Below are 14,466 nucleotides of genomic sequence, written 5' to 3'. Positions count from 1 at the left end.
GGAAGGGGCGGGGCGGGACGGGACGGGACGGCCGCTGGCACGGTGCTGCGGTGTGACCCTGCCGTGCCCTTTGCTTTTAAGGGGGGAAAGAAACAACCGCTTGCGAGGCGGGAGCGTGTGTGGAATTCGCAAAATAAATGAGCATTGCGTGCTGCAGCCCGCCCGGCCAGGGAACGGCGCCCCTGCCCGGCTCGCAGCGGCTGTCCCCGTCCCCTCCCTCTTATTGAAGCCCCCTTCCAACCGAAATAACCGTTTATGGCCACTTTCACCCTCCCAACCGCCCGGTTGAGAGCTGCGGAACCACCAGGTTTATTTGTCATGAGGAAAAAAAGTCGACTCCCCCCCCCCCCCCCCCCCTCCGGACCCTGCCCCGTGTCCCGGCTGCCTGCCCTTAAGGCTGGGCCGGCCCGAGGAGCAGCCCCCACCCCGCCACCTCCCCCTGCGCTTTCCAGCCGAGAGGGGCCGGCAGCACCGCCCACATCCGTATCTCATCACTTCCTGGCCTTCAAAGAAAAAAAAAAAAAAGGAAAAGAAAAAAAAAAAAGAAACGAAAAAGATCACCGGAGCCGGTCTGACCGCGTCTCGGAGGTTCAGGGTCCGCCCCGGGGGTGCCGCCACCATGAAGGCTCAGCCCGCGGCTGTCTCCATCTTCTGCCTGTGCCTGCTGCTGGCGGCCTCCGCAGCCGCCTCCGAAGGGCTCGGAAAGGGTCAGGCAAACGTTTCCTTCGTGCTTTCTTCTCACCCACCGGCATTGCCGGGGAGCCGGGCGCGGGGGTCTCAGCGGCGAGGCTGGAAGGGGACCGGGGTGGGGGGCGGACCGGGCTGGGTACCCCGACCCGCCGGCACTGCCTGCACAGCTCCCTGCGGCTGAGGGAGGTGCTGCCCTTCGGTACCAGGCGGCTTTTAAGCGGTCTTTGCTGTTGCAGCTTTTTTTTTCGGCTTCCACCCAAGCCACAGGGGGCTGCCCCGCTCTCAGGCAGCGCAGCCCCTCGGCGCCTGAGGTGCGCGGCGGCCCCGCCGCTGGCTCTTGGCAGGCGATGAATGGCTTGATGAACTTGCCCGGCTTCCCTGCTGCCTGCCCTCCCCGTGTAATTAATTGCCGTGGTTAATGGCTGGCTCAGGCACGGCTCGCCAGGGCCCCGAGCTTCACCCTGGGCGGGCTGCCCCACGGGTGAATCTCCCAGGGCTGTGGTAACGCGCCCGGACCGCGGGCAGCGGGGCCTTGTGGTGCGAGGCCCCGTTATTTCCGTATCGGGATTGGCAAACTTTCATTCTGCGGTTAATCGACTTTCATTCAAAATAAACACGCTGTAACGTTTCGCGGAGTGCTTTTAAAAACGGGCTGAAGCTCATCACAGACTGATTTTTAGTTTTAAAAAAGGCGCTTTCTTGCTTAGAACAATAGAAGATTTCCCGTGTTTGAACACGTTGGCCTTTGCAGTACCTGATGTGTCAATATTCTGAGTAAACACGACTTCTGCTAACCCAACAGCTTTTACCTGTGCCACCCTCAGCAAGTACAAACATAGCCTTGTGTCTGCGGCTGACTGCCACAGATATGTGTGCACGGACATGGAGGATGCATCTCCGCCTTCCTATTAGCACAACTAAATATTTGATGTGTTGCATCATACATGGTCGTGGCAGTTCGTGTCAGGAGATAAGCTAAGGTGATACAGATACCATGCCAGCAGTTCAAACTTCCTGGACGCTGAAGTAAGGAGGCTCTGCTGGCCCTGCACTCAGCTTTCTTCAGCTGCCTTGCTGCAGGTGTCTACTGGAGACAATGTCCGCTTGTAGTTGTGTCAGCAATGGGCAGGCTGTGGCTCCTGGTCCCTGTGTAGCTCCCAAAATCTGCCCCCTCAGTGAGGTTACAGCCTTTCCCAGGCATTGGGGGTTGCTGAGCATACCTCAGCGATGGGAAGGGGCATGCCAAGGCTGATGTTTGCTCTTTCAGCACAGCCCCATGTTACTGGAGCAATGAGACCTCTGGGGAAGTCTTCAAAAGGGGTTCATTTCTGAACAGTTCCCAGATCTCCTTCATCTCAGCTCTCCACATGGCTTTGAGCCTCATGATGGTAGTGGTGTGTTGGCTACAGGGTGAAAAAAATGGCAGTCCCTGCTTTACTGTTGTTGACATCGGCTTGTTTGGTTTATCTCAACAGACAAGACACAACAAGTCTTGTTATCTGCTTGTTGGGTAGAATATGTCCTGTATTGTTCAATCACTGTAACATTCAGCAATCTGCATAACGGGGTTCTTTCTTACTCTTTGGTGACAATTACCATCAGTAGTAGTATTTAATGTAATAGTTTTAGAGCAATTAATAATCATTTATTGGCCTATGTATTTTTTAAGGCCTAGTTATTTTGTGCTAGTTCACATTCAGTGGGATTTAGGAAGCCAGATGGTGACATGTTTAATTTGTCAGTAATCAGTTAATAAATGTTCACAGATCGAGGAAGAATGGAGAATAATCAGAAAGCACTTCAATTTTAATCTGTGCTCAGGGAATTTTGATGTCCTTTGCATATGTGTAAATATTCATGACTCTGTGGTTTGTTTTTGTTAATTAATTTCAGTGGGATTCCTTGTAAGGCCATGTAGGTTGTAAGTATTCACAGAAGTCTTCCCAGGACTGGGATTATAATTTCTTGTAAAAAAGATTATATAATGAGTTGAAAATGTTCAAAGGGTTGGACTGTTTTCCTCTGATGATATGTTAAACTATGCAGCATTTATAAACCTTTCTCTCTGGCAGGTTTTGGAGATCATATTCATTGGAGAACACTAGAAGATGGGAAGAAAGAGGCAGCGGCCAGGTATGTTACCTAGTTTTAAATACAGAAAAGTGGCTTTAAGAGTTTGTCAAGATTCTGTATCAATCCTAAATTTAGCCACAGAAAATAATAATTATTAACCAATATAAAGGTGGGTTAGGAGACTATTCAGATGTGGAATTAAATTATTGAAGTTCTATCATGTCTTTGAAAAGAAAATATTTTTTGTGCTTTTGTCACAGTAAAGATATGGACCCCAAACCCACAAACATACGCGTTAGTGGTACTCAGTCCCCCTGAGCTCAGCAGTGCTGATAATTTCCATCAAAGTGGATGTGCCTATGTAGATTTGAGACTTTGACATGAGACAACTTGTTTTCTTACTGTCTGCAAGAAGAAGTTTTAATCTATAGTGAACTGATAAGCTGTTTAAGTAGAACCTTCTCTAGGTTATATTCTATAACAACACTGTCTCTATGAAAACATTTAAAATATGACATTTTGGCATATTTTTCTCACAATTTCTTATTAAAAGGCGAGGAGGAAATTTGTATGCTTACAAATTCTACTTACATTTTAAAACTTATAACCTAGATCTTACAATGTTGACATTAGTGGAAATTCCTTATGCTTTCCAGGTTTGTAGTTTAATTGAATTTTGCTGTCAAACTGATCCACCTGTTGATTTCCATTCACTGTGCAAGGTCTAGTGATATTAACCCAGATGGTACAGTTCAGATGTCTAGCAAACGTTTATAACTGGATATTTTAGCATTCATTTGATACACATGTACAAAAAAAAAAAAAAAAAAAGACAATTTCAGTATTTGCAGGAACAATTGTAGTGTTACAGAATCACAGAATCACAGAATTTCTAGGTTGGAAGAGACCTCAAGATCATCGAGTCCAATCTCTAAACTAACACGAACAGTCCCCACTAAACCATATCCCTAAGCTCTACATCTAAACCTTACCTTGCAATGAAGCAGAGGAAGTTTTTAAATAGCACAGATAAAGGAGGGAGTGCTTAGGCAAGATGAGTGTGCTCACAATCCCCCCTGGGCAGTGATGGATGTGATGCACACTTGATTTTCCTGGCCAGAAACACAGACCAGCTCACTTGATGGAGGTCAGCAGTCTGACCTTAGGGCTGGCGATGAAAATTACATGAAATTATCTGTTATGTAGCAAGATGTATTGGGGGCAATAGTACAGGAAGTTTCAAGACATTAAATCTGGCTCTGTAAATAGCACACCCTGGATGTCTTGGAGGTCCTGGAAACAGTGTCTACATATGCTACAGGTTATTGTGGAGATGGAGACAGTTCATGCAGTTCTCCTGTGAAGGAAGGCTGAGAGAGCTGGAGCTATTCAGCCTAAAGAAGAGAAGGCTCAGGGGTGATCTTACTGCAGCTTTTCAATACCTAATGGGGGCTTATAAAAAGATGGAGAGCGGCTCTTTGCTCAGTCAGATAATGACAGGATAAGGGAGAATGGTTTTAAACTAAAAGAGGGGAGATTTGGATTAGATGTTAGGAGGAAATTCTTCACTCAGAGGGCTGCCCAGAGAGGTTATGGATGCCCCATCCTTGGAGATGTTCAGGGCCAGGTTGGACAAGGCCCTGGGCAACCTGACCTAGTGGGTGCTGTCCTTTCCTATGGCCAGGGCTTGAAACTGGGTGATCCTTAAGGTCCCTTCCACCTATAACCATACTATGATTCTGTGTATTTCTGAAAGCATCTCATTCTCAAAGCTAACTCCAGAGCGATCGCACTTTTAAACAAAACACTTTGCAAATCGGCGGCGCTACACCAGGGGCTGTGTGGTGATTTCGGTGTCACTGTGCCAGGGGCTGTGTGGTGATTTCGGCTCTCACAGTGCTGGGGGCTGCGTGGTGATTTTGGTGTCACTATGCCGGGGGCTGTGTGGTGATTTCGGTGTCACCATGCCAGGGGCTGTGTGGTGGTTTCAGTGTCACCGTGCCAGGTGCCGTGAGGTGATTTCGGGTCTCACAGTGCCAGGGGCAGCCTGCTGGCTCCCCACGCCGCCCCGCTGTGAGGGGACCCTCACGGGTGCCCCCTGTGGCGGCGCCGCGGGGCCGCTGTCAGGCCGTGCCGCCATGGCGACGAGCCGGAGCCCGGCGGAAGCAGTCGCGGCCCCGTCCGGGTCAGGATGGCGGCGCGGCGGGCGCTGAGGGGAGGATGCCGCTGGTGGTGCTGTGCGGGCCGCCGGGCAGCGGCAAGAGCCGGCGGGCGGCGGAGCTGCGGGAGGCGCTGGACGGCCCGGAGCGGCGGGCGCACGTCGTGACCGAAGCGGAGGGCGGCCGGGCGGCGCTGCGGGCCGAGGTGGAGCGGCGGCTGAGCCGGCGGGACGTGGTGATCGTGGACGCGGGCAACGAGCTGCGGAGCGGCCGCTACGAGCTGTACTGCGCGGCGCGGCAGGCGGGCACGGCGCTCTGCCTCCTGCACTGCGACGCCGGCCCCCCCGAGCCGCCCTTCGAGGCTCCGGATCCCCGCAACCGCTGGGACCGGCCTCTCTTCACCGTGCGGGGCGAGGAGCCGCTGCCTCTGGCCGAGATCCGAGCCGCCCTCTTCGACAGCACCCCGCCGCCGCCGCACCGGGCCACCCGCAGCCAGCCCCTGCAGTCGTGCGAGTTCCTGCACCGCCTCGACCGAGCCACGCAGGACGTGGTGGCCGCCGTGCTGGCCGCCCAGAGGAGCGGGGTGCTGCCCGGGGAGGAGGTGCGCGTCCCCGGGGTGGTGGAAGGGCTGGTGCTCACCCGGCCCGTCAGCATGGCTGAGCTGAGCCGGCTGCGCAGGCAGTTCATCAGCTACACCAAGATGCAGCCCAGCGATGAAAACATGCCCCAGCTGGCCAGCATGTTCCTGCAGTACCTGAGCCGCAGCATCCAGTGAAGACGAGGCCCCGGGCCAAAGCGCTGCCAGCAGCAGGAGTGTGCCTCCCAGCCACTGACCTGAGGAGCTCATTGCCCGCCTGTCGCATATCGTGACACATGGCAGCAGCAGGATGCTGTGTCCCTGCTGACATTTTACTGCTAAGAGGATCCCTCTGGAGACTCTCCTGCCACCCTCCCCACCACATTCTGCCCACATGTGTTTTTCCAAGAGACCTTGTTGCGTCCCCAAGCAAATGAAGTCTCCTGTGGAGACCTACACCCCAATAATCATGCAGTATATGAATGTCAGAGCCTGAAGATAGAGACCATAAGGAAAAGTTGTCCCCTGTGCATTGGCTGTGTGTATGTTGTGAATCAGAAGATTGCTTTTCCAAGGCTGTCTCCAGATATGTCAAACTGCAGAAGGGACTTCAGTTCCCAGACTGGAACAGGCTGTATTCTTAGGATATAATTTCAAAACCTATGAGACCGATTTGTGAACTCAGCACAACAGCAGGGTACTGGCTTAGCCAACTTCAACCTCTCTATTTTAGGTTTAACAATAAAACGTGCCTTAAATGGAGTAGAATTAATTTACCCGTGGGACTGTTTTATTGAAATAACTTGCTATGGCTTTTCTGTGCAAGGTCATCATTAAATGCTTTTAAAAACACTAATTGTTTCAGAGTGAGTGCTCTTGTGCTCTTCTAAGAAGGATGAACTAAAAAGGCAATGACTGCTCTGGGTGAAACTCTCTCTTAAGTCTGTACTGGCTGTGACTGGGTAACTCATTTTTGTGCTTAGTTTCAACTAATTCAGTCTTTGCTATACTGCATTTATAGCTTAGATGTACTTTTCACGTTCTGGTGGGTGTCATCCCTCATTTAAATAAATGTTGTTGGGTTCTGTTTTTGATTGTATAGTGCTACCTGGGAGGAAATGGTAAAGTGGGGCAAGAAGGGACACTTCACTGATTTGCTTGGCATTGGCTATTTATCTGGCATACCAATTGCTAAATGGACTTAGGCATTTCAGAACTGAGAAATGACTACAAAAATGTTTTGATGTAAATAAAATTAATTTCTCTCCCAAAGAGAATAAAGCTGATGAAATACATACAGTATCATTAAAACTTTTGTGAGTTCTGTCCAGCTAAGAGTTTGTATTCCAGGACTCTGAGCAGTTGCATTTAAAATCTGCATTGAAAATCTCTCTTTAAAAAAAAAAAGAAAAGTAAAAGTGTGGTGCAGTACCAAGGATCATGTGTTTCTGGTAACTCTTCTGACGTGAAGATCCTTGATGATAAGGACAGTGCATATTTTCCAGACTTCAATCAGCCTCATCTTGAGGAAGGAGCAAAATCATGTTGGACTGTATAAAAATTGAAAAAAGTATATTTTTGTCATCAGGGAGAAGGCACAGATGTAACATGAGCTTTACCAGCGAAATGTGTGTTCTTGCTCCTTACTGCAAACAAAGTCCTGTGTAAAGAAGACGACAGGAATTGCTTAGTAATAAATGCCAGGCTTCTGTTTGAACTATTCCAAATGTTACTTCCCTCCTCTCCACGCATTACTGAAAGCTGTAACTTAAAGCTGGTAGGGATTTCTTTTCATACCAATCTGCAGATGAAGGAAAACGTGTCTTTCAGATCTGCTAGTCATTATTTGCCCTTGTTCACAGTGGTGTTTGCTTGGCGTTACCTTAAAGAAGTATCTATATAGTATGTTCTCTGTGTACCTTTCTAGATTCCTTCTTTTATTTTGCCTAATTTTAGGTTGTTCTTACTATTTTGAAAGCTGTATCACTATTAGTAGCTTCCCTTGGATACTCTTCTATAGCTAAAGGGAATTAATGGTAAGAGAACAAGGATGAGATTTCCAATTCCTTGTTCTTAGTCTTTTGTAGTTTATTGTGCTAGTCTGCTCTCACTACTTCAGCTGTTTGAAAAGTGTTTTGAAGGACTTCTACATGCAAGAAGTGTGGAGGTAGGTGTTGTACTACCTAAATGTATTCCATAGCAATAAAAATCACCTGTAAGTGTGTCGCTTTCCTTGTTAGAAAGGTAAACTTCATGTAAAATAGGCAAGGTATTTTAGTGAGAGCAGTGAAGTGGTGGATTAATTGAATCACCAGCATTTACAACAGGAAATAGGTGAAATTCTTTGTGTTTAAGGCCTCTTTGTCTAATCACATAATGCAGCCTGAATGCATTACAAAGGAGCTTAGAGAATTCAAACTTGTTAAGCTTGAATTCATCAGAAGGTGAAATGCTAAGGGGATTTTTTAGAACAAGGTTAAATGAGACATAGGCAATGGAATCAACCTCCAGGTAGTGTAGGTAGTGAAGGTTAAGTGAAGGCTTCAGGAAGAGAGATGGAGAATAATATTCACATGATGTACTTGTATTCACATGATGTACTGGACATGCTGAACTTAATACTCTGAGTTGTCCGCAAAAAAAACATTTCTCTATATTCATTCTACAGTGAACTTAGGCTTTTCACCTTGGTCCTTCCACCTTGTACTTTATTTAGGCTGCAGTTCCACACAGCTCCCTTCCTTCTTGGTCCTGGCACTTCTCACACTTGTTTCAGCATACCAGCACTTGGGAAACTAGCTTGGAAGTTGACGGGTTTGCCAGGTTACTGTGTTTGATTATTGTTCAGTGATCCCAGATCTTAATTATGGGAGGCTGCAGAAAGAAGTGTCTGAAACATGCAGACCATAACAGGGAAAGGGGTGGATGGATGACTGTCACCCCCTGCATTGGCTTAAGTGGCTGTGCAAAGCCCTTCTGAGATCTCTCACGTAGCTGGTGTGACTAACCCCTGCCTTTAAAAAAAAACAACACATGACCAGTTGTGCTTCTATGCATGTCTGAACTAATGACAGCAAACCTTTCAAAAAGAAAGTCTCCTATTCCACAAGTCATTGGTTGGCATTTCTAATAAATTATTTTGATGTGTGTTTAAGATTGGAAAACTTGCGAGGCAGCAAAACCTACAAGCACAGATGAATCTCTCTGCATCTCCATATTTTCTATTACATAGAGCCTTTGTAGAAGGCCTGACTGTTAAAATGTACAAGTAATAGAATTTCGAAATAATAAAGTAATAGTTGAGAGGCATGGCTGTAAGCTTTATTTGACAATTATTTTTCTTTTTTATTTGAAGTGGTTTGCCTCTTATGGTTATCATCCACAAGTCTTGGTGTGGAGCTTGCAAAGGTGAGTGTATTTAACACTAAAGCTTGATGGAATTTCTAATGAACTTTTGTACGCAAATTGTGTAACATGAGAAACATGAACGTTGCATTCGAAATGCAGTTAGCTGTTCTTATATTTCATGTGGAGCAGTGCAATATCACACCACTTTACCTGTTAGCACTGCCAAAAGCCAGCCATGCTTGCACACCAGCAAAATAACATGAAATGCTGCACGTCTGTAGTGACTGCAGTTTTTCCTGCACTTTGCTATAAAAATGGGAGAGAAGGAATGATCTCTGAGAATTAAGAGATTGCCCTTAAATTGCCCTTACTTTTGGCTGGTGGTTCTTAGAAGGTGAGGCTTTTTCAGCGTCACAAATGAACAAGCTAGTCCTAATGACTAGACCGAGGCTGAACTAGCTGAGTAAGAAATGATTTACAGCAAGCTTTTTGCTTCTGTTCCATTGGTTCCAAAATGACTGCATATGTCCGTTGGCCAGGCTTCATCATGTGGCAGGTCATCAGGGATTGCTTTAGTTACTGCCTCTTCTGAGCCTGGCTTGAACAGCCTGACACATATATTCCATTTACCCACTGCTCATTGAAAATTACTAGCTCTCTAGAGGCAGGAATGGAGTAGAGTTTCTGTGTTGACCTGAAAACCTGAAATATTTTCCATATTTACACATCTCTCTCTGTCTTTCTCTCCCTCCCTCCTTAATTAGCTTTGAAGCCAAAGTTTGCTGAATCTAAGGAGATCTCCGAACTTGCCCATAATTTTGTTATGGTCAACCTCGAGGTAGGCTACGCTCTGATTTGTATCCACGTTACTGCTTAGTAATTAAGTATTTGGAATCCTCATTAACTGGTTGCATCTGTTTTTTGTCTATGTCCTAACTCTTGCACTCCTGAGTAGGTATGCAGGATGGTTGATGTAGCTAATTGTGTTTATTTTTTTCAGTATAGTTATATTAATTGTGTTTATAAACCTGACTACCCTTGTCTCTTTAACAATTTGTACCGCATATCAGTCTGTCGCCACTGTAAAGGAATTTGTATTCATTCTCTCCTGATGTATAAAACATTTCTAAACCAAAGCAAAGTGTAATGCAAATTGACAGGAAAAAAAAAGAAGACTATTTTGATAAATTATACTTGTTTAGGTGGAAATAACCTTATTTTCTTTGAAAGTGGAAGATACTGCAGTATCCATTGTCTGTTCAAGTTGTAAATTGCTCAGGGTAAATGGAATCTGAAGGCAATAGCTTGTTTCTTTAAAATGAGTACTGTGTTTTGTTAGATATCTTTCTAATATATTCTCTCTTTTCTGTCTTGCTTTGATAGGATGATGAAGAGCCAAAGGATGAAGCCTTTAGTCCTGATGGAGGTTACATTCCTAGAATCCTTTTCATGGGTAAGACATTCACAGCTTTTGTATCCACTCACAGGATCATGTTCTTACTGTTGCCACCCAAATTTCCTGTCTGATTTCTTCTTTCATAGACCCCAGTGGAAAAGTTCACCCAGAAATCATAAATGAGAAAGGAAACCCCAGCTACAAGTATTTCTATACCAATGCTGATCAAGGTATGTGAAAACTAATTTGAAGTGTATTTTTAGTAAGGTGGAGCTCTGGGTGTGTCCCAAGTGAAGGACAACACCTTCACTTTTTTGTGGAGAAAAATTACACATGACAGCATAACTAGGAGCTGTTACATCAGTGAGTGAGTGACTCTCTGTGCTTTGAGGAACCACGTTCAGAATCATGATTCACCTTAATACCTACCATAATGTCTCTAGGACCTAATCTGCCTCCATCTGTCACATAGAAAATCATCCAATTCACAAATAGTTGAGAGAAGAGCAGAAGCCTGTTTTTTTGTTTGTTTTTGTTTGTTTGTTTTGTTTTGTTTTGTTTTGTTTTCCCCTTGGGTAGTTTTGTGGATTTACATTCTGTGTACACATATAACTCTGTTGATTTGAAATACATTCATTAGCAGGACACCTTGTTTTTCTCTTTAGATTAATAGTTGATCTCTCTCTGTCTGGTCTTTCAGTTGTCCAAGGGATGAAGGAGGCCCAAGAGAAGCTCACAGGTGATGCTTTCAAACAAAAACACCTGGGAGATGAACTATAATGAATACACTGAATGACGCTTTCCCATCCCTTCAAAACTCTAAACGGCAATGATTAAACTGACCAAGAATGTAGATGCACTGGAGGGACGTGATTCTCCTGTCAACAATGTTAGGTTAAACCCTGTTTGGAGTTCACACACATGCATCACTTTCAGTGTTACCTCCTCCTCTGCCTGGCTGTGTGTACTGTAATGATTTTTTGCAACTAGATAATGTGTAAACACATCAATTCATGTGTTTGAGCAACCACTAATATTGGTGTTAAAAGGGAGGTGTGTAGGGCAAAACATTCATTTGAAGACAAACAGTGTGATTGGAATAACTAGAAGTAGCCGACATTTTGACGCTTAATCAGGGTTGGATCCCTCTTTTCTCACTGGTATTATTGTGTGATCCCATTGTTTTATTGGGGATTCATATGAGTGGGACATGTACCTGGGCCAGGTGTTTTCTAGAAATCCCAAACCATAAATTTTGCCACTAAGCCAAGTAGAATAAATTTCATCAATGTCCAACTAGCATGTAAAATTATTAGCTCTGCAAACATATTTTTATGTAAAACTCTGTGTGATTCATCCTTATTTGCCTTTGGGCAGAAACTGAACTTACTCACCTTTTGATTGTCTGACTGAGTGAAGGTGGGTTATGTTGAAGCATTACGGGAAATCCCCTTTTATTCTTTGAATGTTTTTGGCTAATGCCTTGCCATCACATTGTACTGTATTTTTGTACCAGGGTGAAAAATTAAACCTTTTTAAACATAAGCATGCAGTGTTTTTTGATGAAGGGCATAGTTTTCCATTCTTAAAGACTGGGGAATATATTTGTGTTTATGTTGCAGTGGTTATTAGTGCTGAATGTCACAGCTGAAGAAGGTTTCTCTTTTATATAATTAAAATATAACAGTTGCTTTTCATGTAATGTAATTCAGCCATTATTACGCTAACAAATACTGCTGAGGTCAAGGTTATACTTAGTGTTTATCTACTGGAACTGAAAAGAAAAATAGAGGGGAAAAATCCCTTCTCTTTACCTGCTGGTAAGGGTGCATCATTGGTTCATGTTCAACTTTTTCTCCCCCACATCCCCTCCTGCAAAGCTGCTTTCCAGCCTGTTGGCCCCTGGCCTGCACTGATTCATGGGTTGTTTCTCCCAGGGGAAGAACTTTGCATTTCCACCTGTTGAGCTTCCTGATAGTCCTCTTTGCCTATTTTTTTCCAGCCTGTTGAGGTCTTTCTGAATGGCAGTACAAGTGTCTGGTTATCAACTGCTCTCCCCAGTTTCGTATCATCTGCCAGCTTCCCAAGCATGTGATTGACCTGTTATAGCACGTTGCTAATGGAGATGTTGAAATGTCCACCCTTTGGTTACTCCACTAGCAACCACACCCTTTGAGCCCAGCAGTTCTATCAGTTTCAGTCACCTCACTGTCCATTTACATAGCCAGTGCTTCAGTTTATCTGTGAGAATGTTATGGGAGACAGTCAAAAGCCTTTCTAAAGTCTTAAAAAAAAGGAAAGTCTTAGTCTTAGACTTAGTAAAGCCAGTAAAAACAACACCCACTGCTCTCCCCTCATCCACTGAAATAGTCATCTAAAGGAAAAAGTCCTGTCCAAGAGGCACTTGTCATAACTTCCAATAACAAACGCAGAGAGATAATTTTCTACAGATAATTTTTTAAAAGCTACCTGAGGATGTTAGTTGGGGAAAACTGTTGAATACAATAAAACCAACATGCCTACTGAGTCCATTTTTACTGTTAGTAGTGGTATGAATTTTACTTTCCAGACCATTCTGCCTTAAAGGGATTTTAGACAGTAATACTCAATTGAGCACTAAAAGACAAGGACTCAGTGGAGATAATGGGATTATTGCACATTGCAATTACCCTGTTCAGCTACTAAAAGTTATTGTACAAGTTTTATACTCTGCTCCTCTTGCAAATTGTCTAATAAATTGTCAGATTGAACTCAGCAACTGTTCTCAAGTTGTATCAGCCTTCAAAGTAAATAATTCTGTGTAAGTCCTGAAAAATGATTTGTGTTCTGCAAAATTGTACTTTTTTCCCAGATGTATCAGTTGACCTAATAAAAAACAGGTCCTGTCTGATGCTCCTTACTTCCTTTATATCCTTTGATGAACACAACTGTAAAAACTCGTTGCTATGTGTTTTTCTGCTTGCCACCAGGGGGAGGACTCTGCTTGCTCATCTGGGATATGATTCAACAAATAATAATTACGAAAACCAATCTTGGATGCAGAATAGCAGGGTACAACTTTGTGATTTTCCAGGCATGCTTTCTCGGCAGCTCTGCACTTGTCTTAACTCTGCAGTGAAGTTATAGCCTGTGACATGCACATCATTTGTCCCAAAGCCTTGCTTTACAAATGCTCTGATGTCAGAAGCAAACATTGCCTCTAAGTAATTTTTAGAAAGTTCTCTATCTACAGAGATCTCCCTTTGGTGACAGATGTGGGAAGTGTGCTTCATCATTTAAGACCATTCTTATTCAAAATTAATCTCCATCACTACTTCTCTAATGCATCCCCATTTTCTCTTGCTACCTGCTAGTTTTATACGTGGAAATTTTAGCTACTAATTCCTAATGCAGATTCTTTACACCCTTCTGTTTTTTGATCTAGATCAGCTGGAAAATAGTGGTTGGCATTTTCTGCCATGCAGAGGGATACATCTTGAACCTTTCTTCCAAGAGCTACTGCATGTATATTGTGTAACTTGATGCATGCAAGCAACTCCATGGGGTTTTCAGGAGCTTCTTCCAGGTCACTGTTGTTGTAGTTGAGTCTAAAGTTAATTATACACTGCAGCAGCTCGACAGTGCACAGTAACCAAGGCCTCAGATTAGTTTGCCCCCATCAGCTTCATTTTGCTTTCCTATCTATTTGCATATGACTTGCAGTAAACCTCCATCCTTACATAACTTTGTAGATACGCCACAGAAATCCCCTTGGATTCTCAGCTTCTCCATTTATGGGGATAACAAAACCCAAAGACACTTCAAAATTCTTAGTATAGACACAGGGAAGTGCCAGGCCAAATCAATCTCGTGTAAACAAACATGCTGTCAGCTCCCTTCTTCCCAGAAACAACCCACAGAGGAAAAATGCAAAGTTAATTAAAGAGTGACTAGATTGCAGCTAGCCATCTGGCTGCTTAGGAACAGAGGTTGCTCTGTGCACCTGGGGCTGAGCAGGCTTTAAGGAAGTGTCAGCTAGAGGCTCGGGAAACCTTTCCTTCACCACGTTTCACAGCAGGGAACAAAAGTGCAACGGGGAGGAACACCAGCACTGCCAGAACAACCTGTCCATCATTCTGGCATGCTGAGAATTTAGGAGGTTCCTAGTCAAACTCACTTTCATCCCCATGTCTGTTTGTCTGCCATTGTATCTAACTTGTATCAAACTGCTAATGAGCTTCATT

The 14,466-nt window shown here is 44.7% G+C and overlaps 2 protein-coding genes across 2 annotated transcripts; both read left to right on the top strand.

Annotated features, from left to right (window-relative positions):
• The first annotated feature begins 452 nt into the window (after window positions 1–452).
• TXNDC12 (thioredoxin domain containing 12) lies at window positions 453–13,142 on the top strand. The gene is made up of 7 exons (XM_027463416.3): window positions 453–707; window positions 2,763–2,823; window positions 8,855–8,907; window positions 9,612–9,685; window positions 10,231–10,300; window positions 10,390–10,473; window positions 10,944–13,142. The coding sequence occupies exons 1-7, from the start codon at window positions 620–622 to the stop codon at window positions 11,021–11,023; spliced, it is 510 nt and encodes a 169-aa protein (XP_027319217.1). The 5' UTR covers window positions 453–619; the 3' UTR covers window positions 11,024–13,142.
• KTI12 (KTI12 chromatin associated homolog) lies at window positions 2,882–6,351 on the top strand. The gene has a single exon (XM_027463413.3). The coding sequence runs from the start codon at window positions 4,984–4,986 to the stop codon at window positions 5,695–5,697; it is 714 nt and encodes a 237-aa protein (XP_027319214.3). The 5' UTR covers window positions 2,882–4,983; the 3' UTR covers window positions 5,698–6,351.
• Window positions 13,143–14,466: the final 1,324 nt, after the last annotated feature.

This window comes from Anas platyrhynchos, chromosome 8 (genome assembly GCF_047663525.1).
Source record: "Anas platyrhynchos isolate ZD024472 breed Pekin duck chromosome 8, IASCAAS_PekinDuck_T2T, whole genome shotgun sequence".
Lineage (NCBI taxonomy): Eukaryota > Metazoa > Chordata > Aves > Anseriformes > Anatidae > Anas > Anas platyrhynchos.
The sequence above is the reverse complement of the archived record's forward strand: the minus strand, read 5'-3'. Positions and strand labels throughout refer to the sequence as shown.

Excerpts from the sequence above, each read along its gene's own strand:
- TXNDC12 (XM_027463416.3), top strand. The coding sequence starts at position 620 with ATGAAGGCTCAGCCCGCGGCTGTCTCCATCTTCTGCCTGTGCCTGCTG. Across the intron at positions 2,824-8,854 it reads AAGAAAGAGGCAGCGGCCAG|TGGTTTGCCTCTTATGGTTA; the intron begins GTATGTTACCTA and ends TTTTATTTGAAG. Across the intron at positions 10,301-10,389 it reads TCCTAGAATCCTTTTCATGG|ACCCCAGTGGAAAAGTTCAC; the intron begins GTAAGACATTCA and ends CTTCTTTCATAG.
- KTI12 (XM_027463413.3), top strand. The coding sequence starts at position 4,984 with ATGCCGCTGGTGGTGCTGTGCGGGCCGCCGGGCAGCGGCAAGAGCCGG.